Source organism: Coregonus clupeaformis, chromosome 17 (genome assembly GCF_020615455.1).
Source record: "Coregonus clupeaformis isolate EN_2021a chromosome 17, ASM2061545v1, whole genome shotgun sequence".
Lineage (NCBI taxonomy): Eukaryota > Metazoa > Chordata > Actinopteri > Salmoniformes > Salmonidae > Coregonus > Coregonus clupeaformis.
This window is the reverse complement of record NC_059208.1, coordinates 10664081-10691160: the sequence shown is the minus strand read 5'-3', so window position 1 is coordinate 10691160 and position 27080 is coordinate 10664081. Positions and strand designations below refer to the sequence as shown.

The 27080-nt window shown below is 48.9% G+C and overlaps 1 protein-coding gene across 1 annotated transcript in view; it reads left to right on the top strand.

Annotated features, from left to right (window-relative positions):
- The first annotated feature begins 11655 nt into the window (after positions 1-11655).
- The window catches only part of LOC121586575 (thrombospondin type-1 domain-containing protein 7A-like), a 186362-nt gene continuing 170937 nt past the window's right edge, over positions 11656-27080 (top strand). Inside the window, exons 1-2 of the mRNA XM_045226705.1 lie at positions 11656-12089; positions 18073-18161. Coding sequence (XP_045082640.1) covers positions 11656-12089; positions 18073-18161 — 523 coding nt within the window. The remainder of the gene's footprint in view (positions 12090-18072; positions 18162-27080) is intronic.

Below are 27080 nucleotides of genomic sequence, written 5' to 3'. Positions count from 1 at the left end.
GAACTGTTCAATTTCTTCTCGTAAATCAAAGAAACGCCTCAGCACAGCACCTCGGCTTAACCATCTTACCTCAGTGTGGTATGGCAGGCCATAGATGTGGTCTTTCTCTCTGAGAAGGCTGTCAAACTGACGGTGATTCAGGCTTCTGGATCGGATTAAATTAACAGTTTGGATGACCACCTTCATGACGTTATCCATCTTTAATGACTTGCAACACAAAGCCTCCTGGTGCAAAATACAGCGAAAAGTCCAAAAATCACGTCCTCCATTTGCAGATTGCACTTTCTCTCTGAACTTTGTCACAACGCCTGCTTTTTTCCCGATCATTGAGGGCGCACCATCTGTAGCCAGGCTGACAGCGCGGGACCAGTCCACTCCGACCCTGTCCAGCGCGCCGACGAGTGCAGTGAAAATATCAGCTGCTGTCGTTGTATCTGTCATCGGCACCAACTCCACGAACTCCTCTGTGACGGTCAATGTGTCATCAACTCCGCGGATGAAAATGGCCAGTTGTGCAACATCTGTAATGTCTGTGCTTTCATCAATTGCAACCGAAAACGCAATAAATGACTTTACTTTTTGCTTCAACTGGCTGTCCAAATCCACTGAAAGATTGGAAATCCTGTCTGCAACTGTGTTTCTTGTCAGGCTGATATTTGCAAAAGCCTGGTGCTTTTCAGGGCACACAATCTCTGCTGCCTTCATCATGCATGTTTTTACAAATTCACCCTCGCTAAATGTTTTGAAGCCACTGCGATTTCATTAGCAATGAGGTAGCTAGCTTTCACTGCAGCGTCACTGATGTCTCGGCTGTGAGTAAACACAGACTGCTATTCCTTCAGACCCACCAACAGTTCATTCACCTTCTCTCTTCTCCGCTGTCCTTGAAAGTTGTCATATTTGTCGGCATGAAGACTCACATAGTGGCGACGAAGGTTATATTCTTTCAGCACTGCAACATGCTGTGAACATACCAAACATACAGCTTTCCCATTCAATTCCGTGAATAAATAGAAGGATGGCCATTTTTCTTGGAACACTCTGCACTCTGCGTCCACTTTTCTCTTTTTTGACAGAGACATATTGGGGCAATGAGGGTGCCAAAGCACATAATGTTAAAAGTAGAAGCCGTAATAAATATCGCGGGCAAAACAAAGTAGCTCATCCGGACTGGCTGCACTTGCTTGACCTACTTGCTCTGCCCCGGTATAAACAGTTTGCTTGCTTAACACAATTGCTATTGCGCCATCCAGTGGACGCAATTGGAACAGCAGTTTCTTTTATTGAAAAATTGCAGGTAATTTTTATACTTTACAAAATCATCTCGCAGCCCGGATTAAACCCGTTTGCGGGCCTGATCCGGCCCGCGGGCCGGACGTTTGACACCCCTGCTCTAGATGGTGCAGCTGTGGAACTTTTTGAGGATCTGAGGACCAATGCCAAATCTTTTCAGTGTCCTGAGGGGGAATAGGCTTTGTCGTGCACTCGTCATGACTGTCTTGGTGTGTTTGGACCATGATAGTTCGTTGGTGATGTGGACACCAAATAACTTGAAGCTCTCAACCTGTTCCACTACAGCCACATCGATGAGAATGGGGGCGTGCTCAGTCCTCTTTTTTTCCCTGTAGTCCACAATCATCTCTTTTGTCTTGATCACATTGAGGGAGAGGTTGTTATTCTGGCACCACACAGCAAGGTCTTTGACCTCCTCCCTATGGGCTGTCTCATTGTTGTCGGTGATCAGGCCTACCACTGTTGTGTCGTCTGCAAACTTAATGATGGTGGTGGAGTTGTGCCTGGCCATGCAGTCATGGGTGAACAGGGAGTACAGGAGGGGACTGAGCACGCACCCCTGAGGGGCCCCCGTGGTGAGGATCAGCGTGGCAGATGTGTTGTTACCTTCCCTTACCACCTGGGGGCGGCCCGTCAAGAAGTCCAGGATCCAGTTGCAGAGGGAGGTGTTTAGTCCCAGGGTCCTTAGCTTAGTGATGAGCTTTGAGGGCACTATGGTGTTGAACGCTGAGCTGTAGTCAATGAATAGCATTCTCACGTAGGTGTTCCTCTTCCTCTTCCAGGTGGGAAAGGGCAGTGTGGAGTGCAATAGAGATTGCATAATCTGTGGATCTGTTGTCCATGATATCTCCGTCTCTTTCTCATGCGAATGACGGGGATTTGGGCCTTGTCGGGTGTCTGTAGAATATCCTTCGCGTCCGACTCATTTAAGAAAAAATCTTTGTCCAATGCGAGGTGAGTAATCGCTGTCCTGATATCCAGAAGCTCTTTTTGGTCATAAGAGACGGTGGCAGAAACATTGTGTACAGAATTAATTACAAATAACGCGAAAAAACACAAATAATATTACAAGGGCTGTAAAACGACAGCCATCTTCTCCGGCGCCATGTAGACAGACCTTCGTCGGGCATCACATGTTGGATGACCCCCCAGACAATACCTCTATTTATGTTGTTGTTTGTTGTGTATGTGAATCCCCAGGGGTTGGCATTATGCTGTGGATGGTAACCCTTTTAAATCCTCTTTGGGGTGCTTTAGGTCCTCTCTGGGAGTGTGTGTGTGTGTGTGTGTGTGTGTGTGTGTGTGTGAGTGTGTGAGTGTGTGTGTGTGTGTGTGTGTGTGTGTGTGTGTGTGTGTGTGTGTGTGCGCGCGTGTGTGCTAAAAGTAGGGTGCTTTGGTTGCTTTGTTCCCTCAATCTGGTTACCGGCTCTAAACCAATGAGGACAATGGGACCGTTGGATGGGCTGAGGGTTTGTGCACGAACACACACACACTTATGCATATGGACGCACACACGTCGGCACACACACACACAGGTCCTGGGATTCTGCCTGAATGAACTCATTTCAGGGATGATTTGCCTTGACGGATATGAGCTGCTTGGATTAGTTTTCAGTCTCTTTGTTCCTGATTGGGAAAGGGTCACAACAACCCTGATGCACACACACACACACACACACACACAAACACATACAGCTATTGCTTTTCACACCGCAAATTTGAATTTTCACACCATTCTTGTTGCTCATATCTATGCATTGACCAGTGCAGTGGTATTACCAGACTTCTGAAGAGAAGGGCTAAAATAGGCTCCTTCTTCTTCCTTAGATACATAAATCTATAAGGCTGTGTGCAACCTGTTTTTTAATGTGTCTATACACACAGCCACTATGGATGAAGAAATGGGTCAAGTCTTAGTATAAATACAGTTAAGTGTCTCAGACTTTGTCTTGGTTCTCCAAGTCATTAATGCTGCCATTGGTCTTATGGGCTTAATATATGCGCAAAACACCCTCTTGATATTGAATGTGTTTGTGCCATGTTTTAATGTGCAGTATATGATGATCTGTGAACCCCTATGAAGGATTGACAATAGATATCACTCCGTTCATATCGTCCCCGCTCTTCCTCTAAATGCTTTAATTGATTTCTGGAGCGTGTGATGAAACAATAGTGAATAGTTAATGACATTAGGCAAGGTGTCACGCTGCTCTTTTTGTAGTTCTCCCTCACTGTCTTCCTGTTCCTGTTCTTTAACCACCCTGCATCCTTTTGATAAAATTTGCATATTTAAATTGATCAGCTCGACTGGGCTGACCTCTCCCACTGGATTGGTCGAGTCAACCCCCCACACACACACGCCGTCTGCCCCTCCCCCTCCCCCTCAAGCTGTTACATTACCGTTAAACGCTAAAGTGGCGCTGCTGGAAATGCACTCTGGGAATTCTGAGTAGCCAGGCCATGCTTTCTGCAAGACAAAAAAAATACAGAAAAAATTGGCAAGGCCATAATGTTCGGTAGTATTGACTTAGCCATCATTGCACAAAACGAATGACGCTATAAGACATTTCATGTCTATTATCTATGTGGAACTGACGCAGTTCATCAGGCAACAATAGCCTCCTCCATGTTCCCATCCCTCCTCCATGTTCCCATCCCTGTGTAATATCTGGGTACATGTTTTCACAATCACATCACTCGCCTGACAAAATTGTAATCTATAATTTCCTGTTATGATGATGCTCCTTTAATGGAAGCTGTAATGACTCTGTGTGTGTGCATGTGTGCGCGCGTGTGCATGTGCGCACATAGCATTGAGCTGTGTAAAGTAGAGTGCACTGCATAGTGGTCTTTGTTGCGTGGTGTTATATAATAATATGTTAAACCCATTGTAACACTAATTACAGAAAGTAGCTGATAGGATAACTGAATGAGACAATTCATTTATTGTGATGTGTTGTACTGAATTTGCATTAGCTCTACGGTACAATGGTAGGCTAAATATTCTCTTTATCTCTCTCTCTCTCTCTCTCTCTCTCTCTCTCTCTCTCTCTCTCTCTCTCTCTCTCTCTCTCTCTCTCTCTCTCTCTCTCTCTCTCTCTCTCTCTCTCTCTCTCTCTCTCTCTCTCTCTCTCTCTCTCTCTCTCTGGCTAATGAGCTATGATCACAGAGAAGTGTTGCTGTTGTCTGTGTGCGTGTGTGTCATTACGCCAGTCTCTCCGTGGATCTACTGTCATTATACAGAGCTATCTTTCAAATGAACAATCTTTCCTTTTCTTCCTCTCTCCCTCGATCCCTCCCTTTCTCCCCAACCACCTCTCTCCCTTTCCTTTAAAAAATAATATATTTTTGTTTATTTTTCCCCCACACCAAATTCAAATACAAAAAATACAAACAACAACTTACAGATGCTCACAAACAACGACTACATATCCTCTGCCCAGACCCGCATGCTCACACCCCCATCCTTGGTGCCTGCATTATTGTTTGCCACATGGCATAAAACTGCACCATTTTGTTTCTCTCCCTTTTCCATGTCCTCCTCTTTCTCCCTGCTGTCTGTCATCCTTGTCCTGTCGCTCGTTTTTGCTGTGCTCTCTATTTTTCCTCCTTTCATGCTCTCTCTCTCGCTCTCAATCGCTCTCTCACTCTCTCACTATCTCTCTCTCTCTCTCAATCACTCTCTCTCCCTCTCTCTCTCTCTCTCTCTCTCTCTCTCTCTCTCTCTCTCTCTCTCTCTCTCTCTCTCTCTCTCTCTCTCTATCTCTCTCTATTGCCACCTCTGCCTCCCTCTCTCTCAATGTCTAGTGTTTAGCTGCTAATGCATTTGTTGGGACTTCAGAGGCGGACAGTATTAGTGATGCCCATGCCACAGGGAGTCAGGTCTCAGTGCCACGGGGAGTCTGGTCTCAGTGCCACAGGGACTCTGGTCTCAGAGTCACAGGGAGTCTGGTCTCAGTGCCACATGGAGTCTGGTCTCAGTGCCACAGGGATTCTGGTCTCAGTGCAACAGGGAGTTATTCCTCAGGGCCACAGGGAGTCTGGTCTCAATGCCACGGGAGTCTGGTCTCAGTGCCACGGGGAGTCTGGTCTCAGTGCCACAGGGAGTCTGGTCTCAGTGCCGTAGGGATTTTGGTCTCAGTGCCACAGGGAGTCTGGTTCAGGGCCACAGGGAGTCTGGTCTCAGGTCCACAGGGAGTCTGGACTTAGTTCCACAGGGAGTCTGGTCTCAGGGCCACTGGGAGTCTGGTGTTAGTTCCACATGTAGTCTGGTCTCAGGGCCACTGGGAGTCTGTTCTCAGTGCCATGGGGAGTCTTGTCTCAGTGCCATTGGGAGACTGTTCTCAGTGCTAAATGGGAGTCTGTTCTCAGTGCCACAGGGAGTCTTGTCTCAGTGCCACAGGGAGTCTGTTCTCAGTGCCACAGCGAGTCTGGTCTCAGTGCCACAGAGAGTCTGGTCTCAGCGCCACGGGGAGTCTGGTTTCAGTGACACAGGGAGTCTGGTCTCAGTGCCATGGGGAGTGTGGTCTCAGTGCCAAGGGAAGTCTGGTCTCAGTTGAAAAGGGAGTCTGGTCTCAGGGCCAAACTGAGTCTGGTCTTAGTGCAATAGGGAGTCTGGTATCAGTGTCACAAGGAGTCTGGCCAAAGGGCCACAGGGAGTCTAATCTCAGGGCCACAGGGAGTCTGGTCTCAGTGCCACAGGGAGTATGTTCGCAGTGCGACGGGGAGTCTGGTCTCAGAGCCACAGGGAGTCCAGTCTCAGTGCCACAGGGAGTTTGGTCTTAGTGCCACTGGGAGGCTGGTCTCAGGGCTACAACATTCTGGTCTCAGTGCCACAGGGAGTCTGGTCTCAGTACCACAGCGAGTGGGGTCACAGTGCCATGGGGAGTTTGTATCAGTGCACAGGTAGTCTGGTCTCAGTGCCACACTGAGTCTAGTCTCAGTGCCAAGGGGAGATTGTTTGCAGTGCGACGGGGAGTCTGGTGTCAGAACCACAGGGAGTCTGGTCTAAGTGCCACAGGGAGTTTGGTGTCAGTTTCACAGGGAGTCTGGTCTCAGTGCCACTGGGAGTCTAGTCTCATTGCCACAGGGAGTCTGGTCTCAGGTTCATAGAGAGTCTGGTCATTGTGCCAAATGGAGTCTGATATCAGGGCCACAATGTGTCTGGTCTCAGGGCCACAGGGAGTCTGGTCTCAGTGCCACAGGGAGTCAGGTCAAAGGAACAAATGGGAGACTGGTCTTAGTGCACAGGTAGTCTGATGTAAGGGCCACAGGAAGTCTGGTCTCAGGGTCAAAGGGAGTCTGGTCTCAGGGCCAAAGTGAGCTGGTCTTAGTGCAAAACGGAGTCTGGTATCAGTGTCACAAGGAGTCTGGCCAAAGGGCCATAGGGAGTCTAATCTCAGGGCCACAGGGAGTCTGGTCTCAGAGCCACAGGGAGTCCAGTCTCAGTGCCACAGGGAGTCTAGTCTCAGTGCCACGGGGAGTCTGGTCTCAGGGCCATAGGGAGTCTGGTTATTTTGCCACAGAGAGTCTGGTCTCAGGGCCACAACGTGTCTGGTCTCAGGGCCACAGGGAGTCTGGTCTCAGTGCCACAGGCTTTCGACTCTGTCAACCACCGCATTCTTATTGGCAGACTAAATAGCCTTGGTTTCTCAAATGACTGCCTCGCCTGGTTCACCAACTACTTCTCAGATAGAGTTCAGTGTGTCAAATCGGAGGGCCTGTTGTCTGGACCTATGGCAGTCTCTATGGGGGTGCCACAGGGTTCAATTCTTGGGCCGACACTTTTCTCCGTGTATATCAATGATGTGCGCTCTTGCTGCTGGTGACTCTCAGATCCACCTCTACGCAGACGACACCATTTTGTATACATCTGGCCCTTCATTGGACACTGTGTTAACAAACCTCCAAACGAGCTTCAATGCCATACAACAATCCTTCAGTAGCCTCCAACTGCTCTTAAACACTAGTAAAACTAAATGCATGCTTTTCAATCGAACGCTGCTGGCACCGCCCACCCGACTAGAATCACCACTCTCACGGGTCTGACCTAGAGTATGTGGACAACTACAAATACCTAGGTGTCTGGTTAGACTGTAAACTCAACTTCCAGACTCACATAAAGAATCTCCAATCCAAAGTTAAATCTAGAATCGGCTTCCTATTTCGCAATAAAGCCTCCTTCACTCATGCTGCCAAACATGCCCTCGTAAAACTGACTATCCTACCGATCCTTGACTTCGGCGATGTAATTTACAAAATAGCCTCCAACACTTTACTCAGCAAATTGGATGTAGTCTATCACAGTGCCATCCGTTTTGTCTCCAAAGCCCCATACACTACCCACCACTGTGACCTGTACGCTCTTGTTGGCTGGTCCTCACTACATGTTCGTCGTCAAACCCACTGGCTCCAGGCCATCTATAAATCACTGCTAGGCAAATCCCCGCCTTATCTTAGCTCATTGGTCACCATAGCAGCAACCACCCGTAGTCTGCGCTCCAGCAGGTATATCTCACTGGTCATTCCCAAAGCCAACACCTCCTTTGGCCGCCATTCCTTCCAGTTCTCTGCTGCCAATGACTGGAACGAATTGCAAAAATCTCTGGAAACTGGAGACTCTTATCTCCCTCAATAACGTTAAGCATCAGTTGTCAGAGCACCTTACGATCACTGCACCTGTACACAGCCCATCTGAAATTAGCCCACCCAACTACCTCATCCCTATATTGTTATTTATTTTGCTCTTTTGCACCCCAGTATCTCTATTTGCACATAATCTCTTGCACATCTAGCATTCCAGTGTTAATACTATTGTAATTATTCTGCACTATAGCCTATTTATTGCCTTACCTCCATAACTTGCTACATTTGCACACACTGTATATATATTTTCTGTTGTATTTCTGACTTTATGTTTTTACCCCATATGTAACTCTGTGTTGTTTTTATTGCACTACTTTGCTTTATCTTGGCCAGGTCGCGGTTGTAAATGAGAACCTGTTCTCAACTGGCTTACCTGGTTAAATAAAGGTGAAATAAAATAAAATAAAGGGCCAAAGGCAGGCTGGTCACAGGGCAGCAGGGAGTTTGGTTTTAGTGCCACAGGGAGTCTGGTCTCACTGGTCCCAGGGCCACAGGATGTCTGGTCTCAGGGCCACAGGGAGTTTGGTCTCAGTGCCAAAGGTATTCTGGTCTTAGGGCCACAGGGAGTCTGGTTTCAGGGCCACAGGGAGTCTGAACTTTGTGCACCTGGGAGTCTGGACTCAATGGTACAGCGAGTGTTGCTCAAAGCCACAAGGATTCTGGTCTCAGTGCCACAGGGAGTCTGGTCTCAGTGACACAGTGAGTCTGGTCTCAGTGCCAAGGGGAGTCTGGTCTTATTGCCACAGAGAGTTTGGTCTCAGTGCCACAGGGATTCTGTTTTCAGTGACACATGGACTCTGGTATCATGGCCACAGGGAGTCTGGTCTCAATGCCACAGGAGTCTGGTCTCAGTGCCACTGGGAGTCTGGTCTCAGTAACACAGGGAATCTGCTTTCAGTGCCAAGGGGAGTCTGGTCTTATTGCCACAGAGAGTTTGGTCTCAGTGCCACAGGGATTCTGTTTTCAGTGACACATGGACTCTGGTATCATGGCCACAGGGAGTCTGGTCTCAATGCCACAGGAGTCTGGTCTCAGTGCCACTGGGAGTCTGGTCTCAGTGCCACAGGGAATATTTTCTCAGTGCCATTGGGATTCTGGTCACAGTGACACAGGGATTCTGGTCTCAGAGCCACATTGAGTCTGGTCTCGTTGTCACAGGGAGTCTGGTCTCAGTGCCTCAGGGATTCTGTTCTCAGTGACACAGGGATTCTGGTCTCAGGGCCACAGGGAGTCTGGACTCAGTGTCACAGTGAGTCTGGTCTCAGTGCAAAAGGGAGTCTGGTCTCAGTGAAACAGGGAGTCAGGTCAAAGGAACAAAAGGGAGACTGGTCTTAGTGCTTAGGTAGTCTGATGTAAGGGCCACAGGGAAGTCTGGTCTCAGGGTCAATGGGAGTCTGGTCTCAGGGCCAAAGTGAGTCTGGTCTTAGTGCAAAATGGAGTCTGGTATCAGTGTCACAAGGAGTCTGGCCAAAGGGCCAAGGGAGTCTAACCTCAGGGCTACAGGGAGTCTGGTCTCAGTGCCACAGAGAGAATGTTCGCAGTGCGACGGGGAGTCTGGTCTCAGAGCCACAGGGAGTCCAATCTCAGTGCCACAGGGAGTTTGGTCTCAGTGCCACATGGAGTCTGGTGTCAATGCCTAAGGGAGTCTAGTCTTAGTGCCACTGGGAGTCTGTTCTCAGGGCTACAACGTTTCAGTTCTCAGTGCCATGGGAGTCTGGTCTCAGTGCCACAGGGAGTCTGGTCTCAGTGCCACATGGATTCTGTTCTCAGTGACACAGGGAGTCTGGTCTCAGTGCCATACCGATTCTGGTCTCAGTGCCACAGGGATTCTGTTCTCAATGACACAGGGAGTCTGGTCTCAGGGCCACAGGAGTCTGGTCTCAGTACCACAGGGATTATGTTCTCAATGACACAGGGAGTCTGGTCTCAGTGTCAAAGGGAGTCTGGTCTCAGGGCCAAAGTGAGTCTAGTCTCAGTGCAAAAGGGAGTCTGGTCTCAGGGCAACAGGGAGTCTGGTCTCAGGGCCACAGGTAGTCTGGTTTTAGTGCCACAGGGAGTCTGTTCTCAGGGCCTTAGGGAGTCTGGTCTCAGGGCCACAGGGAGTCTGGTCTCAGTGCCACAATGAGTCTGGTCTCAGTGCCACAGGTAGTCTTTTCTCAGTGCCATGTGGAGTCTGGTTTCAGTTGAAAAGGAAGTCTGGTCTTAGTGTCATAGGGAGTCAGGCCTAAGGCCACATGCAGTCTGATCTCAGGGCCACAGGGTGTCTGGTCTTAGTGCCGAAGGGAGTCTGGTCTCAGGGCCACAGGGTGTCTGGTCTCAGGCCCACAGGGAGTATTTTGTCAGTGCCACAGGTTGTCTGGTCTCAGGGCCACATGGAGTCTGGTTTAAGGGCCACTTAGAGTCTGGTCTCAGTGCCACAGTGAGTCTTGTCTCAATTCTACAGGGAGTCTGTTCTCAGTGCCACATGGAGTCGGTGCTCAGTGCCACAGCGATTATGGTCTCAGTATCACAGTGAGTCTGCTCTCAGTGCCAAAGGGAGTCTGGTCTTAGTGCCACGGGGAGTCTTGTCTTAGTGCCTCAGGGAGTCTGGTCTCAGTGCACAGGGAGTCTGGTCTCAGGGTAACAGGGAGTGAGGTGTCAGTTTCACAGGGAGTCTGGTCTCAGTGCCATGGGAAGTCTGGTCTCAGTTGAAAAGGGAGTCTGGTCTTAGGGCCACAGGGAGTGTGCTCTCAAGGCCAAAAACAGGCTGGTCTCAGGGCCAAAGTGAGTTTGGTCTTAGTGACAAAGGAGTCTGGTCTCACTGGTCTCAGTGCCACAGGGTGTCTGGTCTCAGGGCCACAGGGAGTTTGGTCTCAGTGCCACAAGTAGTCTGGTCTTAGGGCCACAGGGAGTCTGGTTTCAGAGCCACAGGGAGTCTGGTCTCAGTGCACCTGGGAGTCTGGACTCAATGCTATAGCGAGTATTGCTCAGTTCCACAGGTAGTGTGGTCTCAGCGCCACAGGGAGTTGAGTCTCAGTGCCACAGGGAGTCTGGTCTCAGTGCCACAGGGATTCTGTTCTCAGTGACACAGGGAGTCTGGTCTTAGTGCCACAGGGACTCTGGTCTGAGAGCCACAGGGAGTCTGGTGTCAGGGCCACAGGAAGTCTGGTCTCAGCGTCAAAGGGAGTCTAATTTCTGGGCCAAATTGAGTCTAGTCTCAGTGCAAAATTGAATCTGTTCTCAAAGCCACAGGGAGTCTGGTGTCAGGGCCACAGGAAGTTTGGTCTCAGGGTCAAAGGGAGTCTGGTCTCAGGGCCAAAGTGAGTCTGGTCTTAGTGCAAAAGGGAAGTCTGGTATCAGAGTCAAATGGATTCTGGTCAAAGGTCCACAAGGAGTCTAATCGCAGGGCCACAGGGAGTCTGGTGTCAGAGCCACAGGGAGTCTATTCTCAGTGCCACAGGGAGTTTGGTCTCAGTGCCAGAGTTGTCTGCTCTTGGGGCCACAGGGAGTCTGGTATCAGGGCCACAGGGAGTCTGGTCTCAGTGCACCTGGGAGTCAGGACTCAATGCTACAGCAAGTATTGCTCAGTGCCACAGGGATTCTGGTCTCAGTGCCAAAGGGAGTCGAGTCTCAGTGCCACAGGGATTATGTTCTCAGTGACACAAGGAGTCTGTCTCCAGGGCAACAGGGAGTCTGGTCTCAGTGCCACGGGAGTCTGGTCTCAGTGCCACAGGGATTATGTTCTCAGTGACACAAGGAGTCTGTCTCAGGGCAACAGGGAGTCTGGTCTCAGTCCCACGAGAGTCTGGTCTCAGAGCCACATTAACTCTGGTCTCAGTGACAAAGAGAGTCTGCTCTCAGTGCCACAGGGAGTCTGGTATCAGTGCCACAGGTAGTCTGGTGTCAGTGCCACCGGGAGTCTGGTCTCAGTGCCACAGGGAGTCTGGTCTCAGTGCCATGGGATTTGACTCAGGGCCACAGGGAGTCTGGTCTCAGGGCCACAGGGAGTCTGGTCCCTGGGCCACGGGAGTCTGGTCTCAGGGACACAGGGAGTCTGCCCTCATGGCCACAGGGAGTCTGGTCTCAGGGCCACAGGGAGTCTGCCCTCATGGCCACAGGGAGTCTGGTCTCAGGGCCACAGGGAGTCTGGCCTCATGGCCTCAGGGAGTCTGGTCTCAGGGCCAAAGGGACTGTTGTCTTAGTGCCACATTTAGTCTGGTCTCAGTGCCACAGGGATTCTGGTCTCAGGGCCACAGGGAGTCTGGTCTCGGTGCTGCAGGGAGTCTGGTCTTAGGGCCAAATGGAGTTTGGTCTTAATGTCACAGGGAGTTTGGGCTCTCTGTCTCAGAGAGTGATGGCCATGCCACAGGGAGTCTGGTATTTTCCCAGTCTATGTCTTTCTTAGTGCCCGACTCTGTTTGTACGTTTTAAACGAGAGCGGTTGAAGCTGTAATCCACCCAGCTGATTCCTTCTAGTCAGGGTTGTGCACAAAACCCTTTAAACCTATGGTAAGCCCTCTCTCTCTCCCTCCCACTCTCTCTCCCTCCCTGTCCCTCACTCTCTCTCTTTCTCTCACTGTCTTTCTCTCTGCTCTCTCTCTCCCTCCACTCCTTCTCAAAGTGGTGCATTTTACCACTTGACATTGCTCTCTGGGTTAAATCTGACATTGGCGTGAGAGAGGGAGGGCAGAAGGGCAACGGGGGATTAGGGAGGGGGTTGAGGAGGGGTGGTGGGTGAGGAGACTTTTGGAAGTGCCTGGAGAGGAGGGGAGGATAAGAGGGAAACGGAACTTCATAGTTTCTAAAATGAATAAAATGTAAAAAGTAATCATTCAGACGACTGTCTGTTGTCATTATGCACACACAGCTTGACACAGTATGTTTCTGTGTGTGTCCATCCGTTTGTGTGTCCGGCTTTGTGTGTGTGAAGCAGTGCTTGGCATAAGCGTCCCCAACGCCAGCAGAGGTTATGACCTGGGCCCAGCACCACGCAGTGTGTGTGTGCCTGCGTGCGTACTTGCGTGCGTGTATGTATGTGTGTCCCTGCATGCATGCGTCTGTCCGTACATGTGTCTGTGTGTGTGAAGCAGTGCTTAGGGAGCAGAGAGGGTGAATAGCATCCTGCTGGCTCTGGCTGGGCTAATTTGTTGAGTGGTGTGGGTTTCCTGGTCACAACTAGCAGGGGGTGAGATTTCCCTTTATTAACCTAATGGCTGTGAAACTACCACATCGGATGGCAGAGGCTGGGGAGGGGTAGGAGGGAGGAGGGGGGAGAGGGTCATGGGGAGTAGGAGAGTAGGGTGCAGGGGTTGTGGTCGAGGACATCGGGGGAGGGGAGGGTGTCTTGAGCCCCCTTGGCGAAAGAGGGTGTGGTTTACTGGGTCCGTCTATATAGAGGCTGCACATCAAAAGGATTCATGGGTAAATCTGATAACATAAAAGGTTTTCCTGCTTGTTCCCACATATTTATTGATCAAATCATAAAGTACAAGCATTATGAGAATGATGTTATATTGGCTGATTGATATACCAGCCTCCTTCTATAGGGGATCACATTTATAGTCTAGTTTCATTGAGTGCTGCTCCTGTCCTGTGGATAATAAGGAAACCAGGAATGTGTGTGTGTGTGTGTGTGTGTGAGTGTGTGTGTGTGCGAGTGTGTGTGTGCACTGCAGGATGTTGGGTCTCTGGCTTGAATATCATACAAGGTCAAACCCAGCTGACATCAATAATTCATTGTTTTATTTTAATATGATTCAGATACTTTTTATCCTCCATCTATAATGTTTTTTCAGGATTCTATCCCCCTCCCTCCCTCCTTCCCACACACATACACACACCACCACACACACACACACTGTCACGTTCGTTCATAGACCAGTCAGACCAAGGCGCAGCGTGATATGCATACATGTGTGACACTCTGGCTCTATGGACTTTTATTTTGAGCCAGGGTTGTTATTTTTCTGTTGGGTGTATTTCTATGTTTGCTTTTCTGTTGGGTTGGTTTCTATGTTTGGTCATTGACTCCCAATCGGAGGTAACGAGTGTCAGCTGTCGGCTCGTTATCTCTGATTGGGAGCCATATTTAAACTGTTGTGTTTCACTGTGTGTTTGTGGGTTTTTGTTCCATGTTTCTGTCAGTGTTACAGAGGACTTCACTATCGTCATTTGTTGTTTTTCGTGGTTGCTTTAATAAATAAAGTCATCATGTTCACTCCACGCGCTGCGTATTGGTCCGCTTCTTCAGACGATCGGGACAGAAAAACCCACCATCAAAGGACCAAGCGGCGTGTCAAGCGGCAACAGTATCCACCTGTAAAGGGATTCATGGACATGGGAGGAGATACTGGCTGGAGAGGGTCCTTGGGCACAACCGGGAGAATATCGCCGCCCTCGTGAAGAGCTGGGAGGCAGCCAAAGCCGAGAGGAGGTGGTATGAGGAGGCAGCACGGAGGCGAGGCTGGAAGCCCGTGGACGAGAGGCAACCCCCAAGAAATTTTTTGGGGGGCATGACTTGGGCGGCTGGGCAGCAGGAGGCTGCCACAGGTAGACGTGGAGAGAAGGCTACCGGAGTACGGGAGCCATTGGCGAGTAGAGGAGGGGAAGTTGTTGGGGCACGGCGTGAGAGGCTGAAGTGTGTTACCAGTCCGGTCCGGCCCGTTCCTGATCCCGGTTAAGGCCAGTGGTGTGTGTTCCCAGTACGGACCGGCCTGTGTCTACTCCACGCGTCAAGCCCACGGTATGCGTCGCCAGCCCAGCCCGGCCTGTTCCTGCGCCACGTACGAAGCCTACGGTGTGCGTCGCCAGCCCAGCCCGGCCTGTCCCTGCGTCACGTACGGAGCCTACGGTGTGCGTCGCCAGCCCGGCCCGGCCTGTTCCTGCCACTCGCACCAAACCAGGGGTGCGAGTCGCCAGCCTGGTCCAGCCCGTTCCGGCTATTCGCACCAAGCCTCCTGTGTGTCCCCAGAGTCCTGTGCGTCCTGTTGCTGCTCTCCGCACTAGGCTTAATGTGAGTCCCCAGGGTCCAGCATGCCCTGTTCCGGCTCTCCGCACTAGCCCTTATGTGCGTTCCCAGGGTCCAGCATGCCCTGTTGCTTCTCCCCGCACTAGCCCTGAGATGCGTGTCCTCAGCCCGGTACCTCCAGTTCCGGCACCACGCATCAGGCCTACGATGCGTCCCCAGGGCCAAGCATGCCCTGTTGCTGCTTCCCGCACTAGCCCTGAGATGCGTGTCCTCAGCCCGGTACCTCCAGTTCCGGCACCACGCATCAGGCCTACGGTGCGTCCCCAGGGCCAAGCATGCCCTGTTGCTTCTCCCCGCACTAGCCCTGAGATGCGTGTCCTCAGCCCGGTACCTCCAGTTCCGGCACCACGCACCAGGCCTACGGTGCACCTCAGACGGCCAGAGTCTGCCGTCTGCCCAACGGGCCTGAACTGTCCGTCTGCCCAACGCCGTCTGAACTGCCCGTCTGCCCGAACGGCGCCTGAACTGTCCGTCTGCCCAACGCCGTCTGAACTGCCCGTCTGCCCAACGGGCGCCTGAACTGCCCGTCTGCCCAACGCCGTCTGAACTGTCCGTCTGCCCAACGCCGTCTGAACTGCCCGTCTGTACTGAGCCTGCAAAGCCGCCCGTCTGCCATGAGCCTTCAGAGCCGTCCGCCAGACCCGGAGCCGCTAGAGCTCTCCGCCGGACAGGATCAGCCAGAGCCTTCCGCCAGACAGGATCAGCCAGAGCCTTCCGCCAGACAGGATCAGCGCAGAGCCTTCCGCCAGACAGGAGCCAGAGCCGTCCGCCAGACAGGATCAGCCAGAGCCTTCCGCCAGACAGGATCAGCCAGAGCCTTCCGCCAGACAGGATCAGCCAGAGCCTTCCGCAGCCAGGATCCGCCGAGAGCCGTCCAGCCGGGATCCGCCAGCCAGCCAGGATCCGCCAGAGCCAGCCAGCCAGGATCCGCCATTTAGTCCGGTACTGCCCCTTAGCACGGTGCTGTCCCTTATCCTGGTGTTGCCCCTTATCCTGGTGCTGTCCCTTATCCTGGTGCTGCCCCTTAGTCCGGTGCTGCCCCTTAGTCCGGTGCTGCCCCTTAGTCCGGTGCTGCCCCTGAGTCCGGTACTGCCCCTTAGCCCGGTGCTGCCCCTTAGTCCGGTGCTGCCCCTGAGTCCGGTGCTGCCTCTTAGTCCAGTGCTGCCTCTTAGTCCAGTGCTGCCCCTTAATCCTGTGGGGTTTAGTTGGGGGGTGGTCATTTGGAGGAGGCTACGTAAGCAGGTAGTGACTATGGTGGGGTGGGGACCACGACCAGTGCCAGAGCCGCCACCATGGACAGACGCCCACCCAGACCCTCCCCTAGACTGTATGCTGGTGCGCCGGAGTTCGCACCTTTAGGGGGTACTGTGACACTCTGGCTCTATGGACTTTTATTTTGAGCCAGGGTTGTTATTTTCTGTTGGGTGTATTTCTATGTTTGCTTTTCTGTTGGGTTGGTTTCTATGTTTGGTCATTGACTCCCAATCGGAGGTAACGAGTGTCAGCTGTCGGCTCGTTATCTCTGATTGGGAGCCATATTTAAACTGTTGTGTTTCACTGTGTGTTTGTGGGTTTTTGTTCCATGTTTCTGTCAGTGTTACAGAGGACTTCACTATCGTCATTTGTTGTTTTTCGTGGTTGCTTTAATAAATAAAGTCATCATGTTCACTCCACGCGCTGCGTATTGGTCCGCTTCTTCAGACGATCGTGACAACATGTTTACTTTAAACTTAATAAACAACGACAAAACAATAAACCAACGAAACATGACGTCCAAAGGTAACACACAACAAACCTCACACAGAACAAGATCCCACAACACCTAATTGCCAATAGGCTGCCTAAGTATGCTCCCCAATCAGAGACAACGAGCGACAGCTGCCTCTGATTGGGAAACACACCCGGCCAAACATAGAACTACAAAACCTAGATCACAAACATAGAAAATACAACATAGAAAATCACACCCTGACTCAACAAATAAGAGTCCCCAGAGTCAGGGCATGACACACACACACACACACACACACGTTTGTTTTACTATCCTTGTGTGGACCAAACAATTGATTCCCATTCATAATCCTTTTTGCCTAAACCCTAAACCCAACCCCTGACCCCTAACACTAATTAGAATCCTAACCCCTAATTGCAACCATAACCCTAAACCTAACCCCTAAGTCAGCGTTTCCCAAAGTCGGTCCTTGGGACCCCAAGGGGTGCACGTTTAGTTTTTGCCCCTAACACTACTACACAGCTGATTCAAAGCTTAATGATTAGTTGATTATTTTAATCAGCTGTTTAGTGCAAGGGAAAAACCAAATGTGCACCCTTGGGGGTCACGGGGAAAGAGTTTCGGAAACCCTGCCCTAAGCCTAAAATATCATTTTTCCTTGTGGGAACCTGTGAAATGTCCCCATTTGTCAGAATGTTCATTGTTTTACCAAAAAACACAAACACCCCTCTCCACCCCCTCTGTCCAGCTCCATGCCTCCACTGGTGAGAGTGTGGAGCACCAGCTCAAAACATAAGAGAGAGAGAGAGAGAGAGGGAGGGAGGGCAAGTGTGAGAGAGTATGATCAAGAACAAGAGAGGGAGGGAGAGAGAGAGAGCCACAGAGAGAGGGAGGAGGTGAGTGAGTGTGCGATAGAGCGCGAGAGAGGGAGAAGGAGGGGAGAGAAAGGTTGGTGCTGCATCAGCCCGGCACACGCAGGAAGCAGCTACACCAGCAGCCTCGGCTTAGTGGTCTATTGTTCCCTGTTTTTTTTACGGACAGACCTTGTTCTCCCTCGCTGACCTAGTCCCCACATAGAGAGAGAGAAAGAGGGTAGGAGAGGAGAACCATTCATTCACCCAGGATGACTTCTTCTTAGAGGAACGGACAGAACAACCCTCGTGTGAGAGTGGGACAAAAGCAAAGGGAGTAGAGTACACTTCTCCTCCGCTGCGTCTGTCCGCATCTTCAGCGTGTGTTTCTGTCTCCGTTTGTTGCCTTCTCCACTCTTTTTCTATTTGTTTTTCTTTTGTTGTGTGGATACTATCACCGCGGTCCCCCTGCGAAGGCCATGGGGATGCCCGGCGGAGTGAAGGAAACGCTGAGTGTGTGGAGGGGGTTACTCCTCTCTCTGGAGGCTAGCGCTGGTCCTCTTCTGGATCTCTGGAGCCACGGAGGCACAAACTGCAGCTGACACCAAACCAACTGTCTACATCTGGCAAACAGGTATGGCTGCTGCTATTGCTGGGATAGTCATTCATTCAGTCACCACGCTGAAAATAGAGGGAGTGCCGAGACAGATATCATCCTCTGTTACTAGCTGTACAGTGCAGCAGACTTCTCTCTCTCTCTCTCTCTCTCTCTCTCTCTCTCTCTCTCTCTCTCTCTCTCTCTCTCTCTCTCTCTCTCTCTCTCTCTCTCTCTCTCTCTCTCTCTCTCTCTCTCTCTCTCTCTCTCTCTCTCTCTCTCTCTCTCTCTCTCTCTCTCTCTCTCTCTCTCTCTCTCTCTCTTTCTCTCTCTTTCTCTCTGTCTTACACCTGAGTGATAGACTGGCATCTCTTTATGAAATATTGATTTGAAGATGTTTGTTGATGTTGTTGAGGGTAGAGATTTTTTATCATGGAAGGGGCTTGAGAGCTTTACTGTATAGTGTAGTAAAGTTTTTCTTACAGGGATCTGTCCTATTCAACTGTACTGCTGGTACCTGTACCTATTCAATCTGCTTGTCCCAAATAGCCCTTTTCAAAAGTAGTGCACAAAGATTTGTATTTTTGTAGCCTATGTTTTGTTGTTGCTTTGGCTTACTACTTTGGGGGATACAGTTTCGACTCTGACAATGGAATCAAGAGCTTTTGAGAAGAATTTAGCATGTTTTTAGAATGAAAAGAAACACAAGTTCTCCTTTGAGCTGGATTTCACACCTGCTGTTTGCAGAATAGTAAGGAACTAGAAAAAGCTGCATATGTCAGAGGGTTAAGGTGTTTTGCCACATCGTACTGTGTGAACATATTTACTGCAGTCCCTAAGGTGAATCCCTAACCTGCTCTGGCTGTTGCTGAGGGGAGGAGGAGGAGTGTACTAGAGGTATTGAGGTTCTGCTCTGTGCTTTCTCCCATTCACTCCCATTCACTAGGCTCACAGTCGCAACCTCTACAAACCGCTATTGGACACATTTATTACATTCTGACACGTGCAGTTGACGAGTTGCAGTACCAGTGTGGTGGTGGACGCTGTAGCTGTGTGCATATGTTCCCTTGTGAACATGTATGTGAACTGTGAACCTGCATGTTGCAAAGCGAGTGAGCTGCACGTTAGAATGATGACCAATACAGGTTCATACATTTTTATTAGGCTACATATGATTAGCTCTGTGTTATAAAGTATAAGGTATCTCTAGTGTTACAGTATACAGTGCAGAGGGGTTTCCCATGCTGTTTTGGCGATGCTATCTCTCTCACCATGTAGTTGAAAACACACTCGACATTAGATGTCAGCACATGGTCAGAGAGGGGTACATTACTCATGCATGGACCTATGAGTGAGGGGGAGAGGAGGGAGAGAAAAGGGAGAGATGGGTAAAGGGGAGTAACAGGGGATGGGGAGGGGATGGATGGATGGTGGATTGAAAGAGAAGGGCAGAGAAGGGAGAAGGAGAGAAGGGGAAGGGGGAGATAAGAGGGTGATTGGGGAAGGGGATGGATGGATGGATGCTGACCCTGTGGAACAGGATGGGTCCCTGGGACACGCTGGGAAAGATCAATGTCCTATTACACAGCTGTCTCACCAGGAGATGCCTCTCTCTCTCTCTCTCCCTCTCTCTCTCTCTCTCTCTGGCTCTCTCTCTCTGGCTCTCTCTCTCTCTCTGGCTCTCTCGCTCTCTTTCTCATTGCTGTATAGTGACACTTCAGATCGGATGGGTTCATGATTGAGAATAATCTATTGATGAATGCAGACTTTAAAACATTGCTTTCTCTTAATCATGCCACTGTTTGGCATAACCATTGTGTTTAATATCTGAGCCCTCAATGCCACATGTTTATTTTTGATTCATGGCCTTGTTGTTTGTTATTCCCCACTGAACAAGCCTGGCCTGGGGAAATCCCATGCCATTGTCCTCCTCTCTCTTTCTTTTCCCTCCATTCTCTCTCTTTTTTTTATCTCGCTCGCTCCCTCTTTCCTTTTCTCTCTCTCTTTTGCCTCTCTCCTTCACCCTCTCCACCATGCTTGTTAAAGGCATATAGGATAGAGTAGGAGATTAAGGATAGCGAAAGGAAGTGAGGGAGGGAGGGAACAGCTTGGTGGTTAACCTAGCTCGATACCAACCATGTTTATTTACAAACTAGCACTTTACAACGGCATGCTAGTTTAGACTGCTTGTCTGGATGGATGTGTCAAAATACCAAAATGCACTGTATGTCTTGGTAGGAGATTTTTCATGCTGGCCTTCACTCTGTTTTTAATTAATTGTGTCACAATTCTGAAATGCACTGCATTTTTTTCATATTGGCCTGTTTTATATCAGTGTACAGTGTGCTATTGTTTGGAGAGTTCTGTCCCTTCACAGTATGTTAACAGTCTGTAATATGATGCTAGTTTTACTTGCTTGTGTGGATGGATGTGGCAGCATTCAGAAATGTGATGGATTTCTATGGGGGAGGTTGATATATTTGCCGTCTGTTGTATTGTAGCAGTCTACAGTGTGTTATTGTTTTGGAGATTGTTGTGAGATCTGCATTAATGTGGCATGTTAATGAGGTCTCAGGGGTCTGCATGGTGGCCTGTTCTGCCCCTCACGTACAACACAATAACACTGTTTTCTCCAACCTCAGCACATCTGTCTGGCGGTGTGTGTGTGTGTCACTATCTAGCTAGCAGTTTGTGGAGCTAGCTAGGAACAGAGGTTAGATTGTGACTTTAGACTTTGGAGGCGTATCTGGACCAAACCTGATTTGTAAAGAAAGGGATTGGGTTGGGAGCAATACATATTCCTCAGTGATTTTTCTCTCAGTGACAAGATATAGATGTAGAGTATCTCTGTGCTGCAGACCTACGGCAATACTGTTATTAGCCGGCATGGAGGACTGATGAGGAGAGAATTCCCATATTTCCCAGAGGAGGAAGATATTCATGTGGATGATATGTTAAAGGAAAGGATGGGGGGAAGGCGGGAGGAGGGAGGTTCTCCTGAGTGCAGTATTCCTGGCGTTCCCGGCATCACGTGGAGAGGGGAGACATCAAAGGAAAAGGAAAAAACTCAATGAGTGTGTGAATTCACTGAGAGATTTTGAGAATTTATTTCACCTAATTAGTGCATCCAAGCTCCAAAGGCAGACAATTTGACACCAATATGAATCAAATTCTCTCTCTGCAAGTGCTTAGAATCTGTTATATTAGTCAGCAGTACAGTGTGTCTTTCTTGCCTTGTGTTTTCATGTTTGTCTTAGCCATGTCTTTGGGGTCTATCACTCCATTGTTATGACCCATGATGCACCTGGTTTTAGGACATTACTTCCCACTTCCTGTTTTGCACATGCCTGGGGTGCGTCCCAATAATCTCTCCTTCTTCCTGAACTTTGCACTCGTTCACTACTCCCCACAAATTTAAAAGCATTTGATTGATGTTTGCGTGGACTAGAGGGAGTTTCCATACCAGTCATTTCTTTTCAAATCCATGAAGGGATGTGAAAAAGTGCACATTTAAGGGGAAAGGAGAGATAATTGGGATAGACCCATTATATTAATTGACAGGGTAGTTCCCTAGCTGTTTGCTCCTCTGTGGGGCTTTAGAAAGGGCGTAGTACATGAAGGCTATTCTATTGAATCCAACCACACCCACAGGCCATCACCACTTCATCCTCAGAGATGGACAGTTGGTCGTTCTATTGTCCCCAGTGTGGCAGGGCTAAGGCTTCTGTGACAGATGCTGTACTGTCTTCTGTCCACAGAGAAACACAATGGAAGCCCCTTTACCTCTGTCCTTTGTTCCTCCTCCTCCTCCTCCTCCTCCTCCTCCTCTTCCACCCCGAATGGAACAACTGCCTAGTGCCTACCCCCCCCCCCCCACCCCCTCACGCACACACACACACACACACACACACACACACACACACACACACACACACACACACACACACACACACACACACACACACAGCCTTCTCTCTGAGGCCTGACCCCTGACCTCTGAGCTAGGAGGGGTCTTGTGAGGGCATCACTAAGAAAGGGGGGCCGGGATGCTGCGGCCTCTACAGGCCAAATGTCAAGGACTTAATTCAAGCTATTCCACTTGGTTAGTAGCCTGTTCGTGCACTGTGTGTGTGTGTTTGTGTGTGTGTGTGATCGTGTATGAGTGCATGTATGATTCCAGGTCTACAGAAAGCATACTGGAGAGCTACGCTTAGCTCTCGACCCATCCTTGTGTACCATTGTGTACCAAGCAGCCGACGATTAAGGGGAAGCACGCAGTTCTCAAAAGAAAACAAATGGACATTCACAAATGATTAAAAGCCGTTTGTTGTTCACAATTACACTCAAACATCAGATTGTATTGTGCAGAAGAGCTGGAAGAGCATTATGCTATCAGGGCGTAGATGGAGGGGGATGAAATGGATTACGTCCCCAATGGCACCCTATTCCCTATGTAGTGCACTACTTTTAGTGCACTATATAGGGAATATGGTGTCATTTAGCACACACCCCTCACTTGTGTTCTCCCTAGGATTCATCAAGTGCCAAATTGCTGCTAGTCTTTTGGCAGGTTTAGCAGGAGAGAGTCCAGCTGTTCAGTTCCAGCATGGCTGCTCGCCCCAGATGGAGGAGGGACTGGTGGAGGAGGGACTGGTGGAGGAGGGACTGGTGGAGGAGGGACTTGGACACACGCACACACACACACACACACACATTCACAGACAATTAGGCATGCAGACCCTCCTCTAAACTCATCAGCTTTTGTCTCCTCTTTCTCAGTTTGTGTCACTCGTTCTCTCTCTCTTTCAAAGCTGAGCGTCCTTCTGCTTTCTAAGAGTAGCCATCTGCTCCTCTGGCATTGCGGTTAGCATGCTTTCATTCCTCTTTCTCTCCTGACAACTGAAGAATTCCTAATCAGTAGCTTTGTATATTCCCACCGGTAGACAGAAGGAGAAAGACAGTGTGACAGTGAGATTCGACTTACACCCACCTCCTGTCTACTTATTCATTTCATTCTGTCTGTCTCTTTCTTTCTTTTGCTATTTCTAGTTTTCTCTCTAAGACACAGTGGTGGAAAAAGTACTCAATTGTCATACTTGAGTAAAAGTAAAGATACCTTAATAGAAAATGACTGAAGTAAAAGTGAAAATCACCCAGTAAAATACTATTTGAGTAAAAGTCTAAAAGTATTTGGTTTTAAATACACTTAAGTATCAAAAGTAAATGGAATTGCTAAAATATACTTAAGTATCAAAAGTAAAAGTAAAAGTATAAACCATTTCAAATTCATTATATTAAGCAAACCAGACGGCATCATTTTCTTTTTATTTATTCATTGGTGGATAGCCAGGGGCACACTCCAACACTCAGACATAATTTGCAAACAAAGCATTTGTGTTTAGTGAGTCCACCAGATCAGAGGCAATAGGGATGACCATGGATGTTCTCTTGATAAGTGTGTGAATTTGACCATTTTCCTGTCAAAATGTAACAAGTACTTTTGGGTGTCAGGGAAAATGTATGGAGTAAAAAGTACATTATTTTCTTCAGGAATGTAGTGAAGTAAAAGTTAGCAAAAATATAAATAGTAAAGTAAAGTGCAGATATCCCAAAAAACTACTTAAGTAGTACTTTAAAGTATTTTTACATTTACATTTACATTTAAGTCATTTAGCAGACGTTCTTATCCAGAGTGTACTTAAGTACTTTACACCACTGCTAAGACACATACAAATAGGCCTACATAGAGAGAGAGATTCAAAGACACACTTGCAGCCATGCATGCACGAACCTAACACACACACCTCCATCCCATCCTTTCCAATCCCAGTGTGTAGTGCGGTACATGCGCTACCGCCACGCCTCATTACTCCATGTGTTTGTGTGAGTGTGTGTGTGTGTGTGTGTGTGTGTGTGTGTGTGTGTGTGTGTGTGTGTGAGTGTGTGACAGGGGGCCGGGCCATGGCCAGTTTAACCCAACAAGCACATCAGTCACCCATAGCACAGTACCTATCAGCCTGCAATGGAAGCTGGGTAATTACAAGCTGTAGCAATTATAGAGGTGGGGTCACGGGGATAAATACATCAAAATTATCACGTTGAAGGAAAAGAGAAATACCTGCACCCTGTTGTATGCACTGTAATAACATATAGCAATAAACACCATGAGCATGTGTCACAGTTTATTTATTTCCTTGTGACATATTTAGTACCCTTCTGTGTGTATGCTACTTCTGAATAAGCTAACAAGCGCAATAACTGTAAAATAGACAATATGTTGACTATTAATGGACTCCTTCCAAATAGGCCTGTGTGTCCGTGTGTTGGACAGGACAGTCGTGACTGTTGTTCTACTATACATCTGTGGTCCACTGTAACGCCGCTAACCAGCTTACCATGTTTAGTACCGTAGGAACCATCCCTCTTCCTTCCTAAAGGTCCCTGGGACAAATCGGTTCCGTCCTGACCACTCACATTCCCTCCAGGGGCTGGTTAGCCGAGCTGAAACGTGCTGCGGGATTCCGCTAATCACTAAGCTTAGCTAGGGAAACCGATTTAAACCAACACCTGAGCAACCCGCCTCCGCTCACTATGTTCACCTCTCAGAGGCTAGCTAGCTAGGTAGAGCTCCTCTCTCTGGTCTCTAAAGGCTAGCTATAGGTAGCTAGCTAGCACTCCTCTTTCTGTGTTCTGATCTCACAGGCTAGCTAGCTAGCTTTGACAGGCTAGCTTGCGTTCACCTTCTGCCTGTTCTCCTTAGAGGCTAGGTAGCTAGCTAGCACTCCTCTCTTTGTACTGTACTCTCAGAGGGTGAACCCTGCTTTGACGTATGATCATCGAGGTGAGCCCTCTAGTTATGTACACAACCCCACTGCTCTCTAATGCATCGTATCTCTTCCCTGCGCTACATACACGCATGGCGCATACACCAGTATGAGAGGAGATTAAATTATGTCTCTAATGAATGAGTCATCTTAAGAGGGTGTAGATAGGGGTAGGAAGAGTCCCCCCCCCACACACACATACACACACAGTAGATAGTTTCTTGGCCAGAGGAGTATTGTGTGATATAAATAGCAGAGAAGCTGACACAGGCAATGGGCTCACCTCTGGCAGTCAGGGCTATGCAGCAGGATGAATAACAGAGAGGGAGAAAGAGAGAGAGCAACTTGCAGAGGAAGAGGAAGACAGAGAGTGAAAGGGATAGATTGAGAGACAGAGACAGATAGACAGATAGACAGACAGACAGACAGACAGACAGACAGACAGACAGACAGACAGACAGACAGACAGACAGACAGACAGACAGAGGCATCTTGAGAGGGATAGTTAGAGAGGTATATGGGTTGAAGCCAGGGACCATGTTTACATAAGGCATAAGGACCTGACAGGAGGTAAACAATCTGTCCTGTGTTTATATTATCATCCACACTGGTCTCCACTGTGTCAGCTAACATCCCACCTACAAACCCTTTTAAATGCCCCTTAAACACATTAACAGCCGCTTATTACTACATTATTCATGATAGGGAAACATAGGGAGCTCATTCCTCTCTGGAAATACAGCCTAGTCTCCATTAGCAAGACACCTCCAGCTTTACAAAGCCCTAAGGAAGTCCTCCAAGTCACAACATGGCTGGTAGTGGAATGGTGGGGAATTTGGATCATGGTCAAGAGACACACTTTCCCTTTAATAAATGATGCACCCAATGCCTCAGAGGTCTGAGAGGAAGGACGAGGAACGTTCTTTATACGTTACCTGTTTAATGAATGAGAGGTTAAACCGAGGTCCTCATTGCATTAGTAAAATATGAGACACACACACACACGCACACACGCACGCACACACGCACACACACACACTTCCTATCTGTCTCTGTACATCTCCCCATCTAATCACGTTCGATGACATTAGCTAGTTGAGATTTTGTTCCTGTCTCCGGTTAGATGTATTTCATCCTGTCTACTGAAACAGTAGATGTTTCTATTGACTGTACGTGGACTATAAGATGAATGGTTTTTTGTACAGTCAAAGAAATTGTCTACCTTTTAACCCTAAAACTAACTTAGCAATAAAATAACATGTCAAAGCCGATCACTGATGACTAAATGTTGTCTATCCCACTACAATCTTTCTGTTGTCTATGCCATCCGTTTACCGTTCAGCAGCAGGTGTGGATGGGGTCAGCAGGGTAGTTAGCAGAGCTTACTTAAGCCGTGATAACTGGTGCCTTTTGGAGTTGGCAGGAGACCAGCAGACCCATCCAGATCACTGTCAAGAGCTCCCAGGGATTGTATGTGTGTGTGTGCGTGCGTGTGTGTGCATCTGTGTGTGTGTGTGCATGTGTGTGCAGTAGTAGTAGTGTGTTTGAGGCCTGTTTGGCTGTCTTTTTCCGTGACATTGATTCTGTAAGTCTGGTAGTATGATTGACAACATCTATTCTCTTCCACCAATTTATTTCCTTATACGGAGTTCATTTGACCTATTTTGTTCCCAAAGTGTGTTCCAGATTATGGAGTTGGACAGATCTACATCCTTTGACAGCTGCTGTACTTCCTACTTTAAACCATTGACACAGGAACGTGTTCAGTGCGGTGAAACTGTCATGTATTCTCCCTCTCCGGAGTTCAAGGTCACCGGTCTTCTGATTATTACGCACACCTGTCACCATCGTTACGCGCACCTGCGCCTCATCAGACTCACCTGGACTCAATCACCTTCCTGATTACCTTTCCTACATATGTCACTCCCTTTGGTTCCTTCCCTAGGCGTTATTGATTCTGTTTCTGTGTTTCATGTCTATACGCTACTCGTGTTTCTTGTTTTGTTCTTTGTATTATTTTTAATTAAATTCACTTCCTGTACTTGCTTCCTGACTCCCAGCGTACACGTTACAGAATAACATCTCACCAAAGGGGAGCGTTTTTTGTTTTTGTAGGTGATGTCGGGTCCGGGTG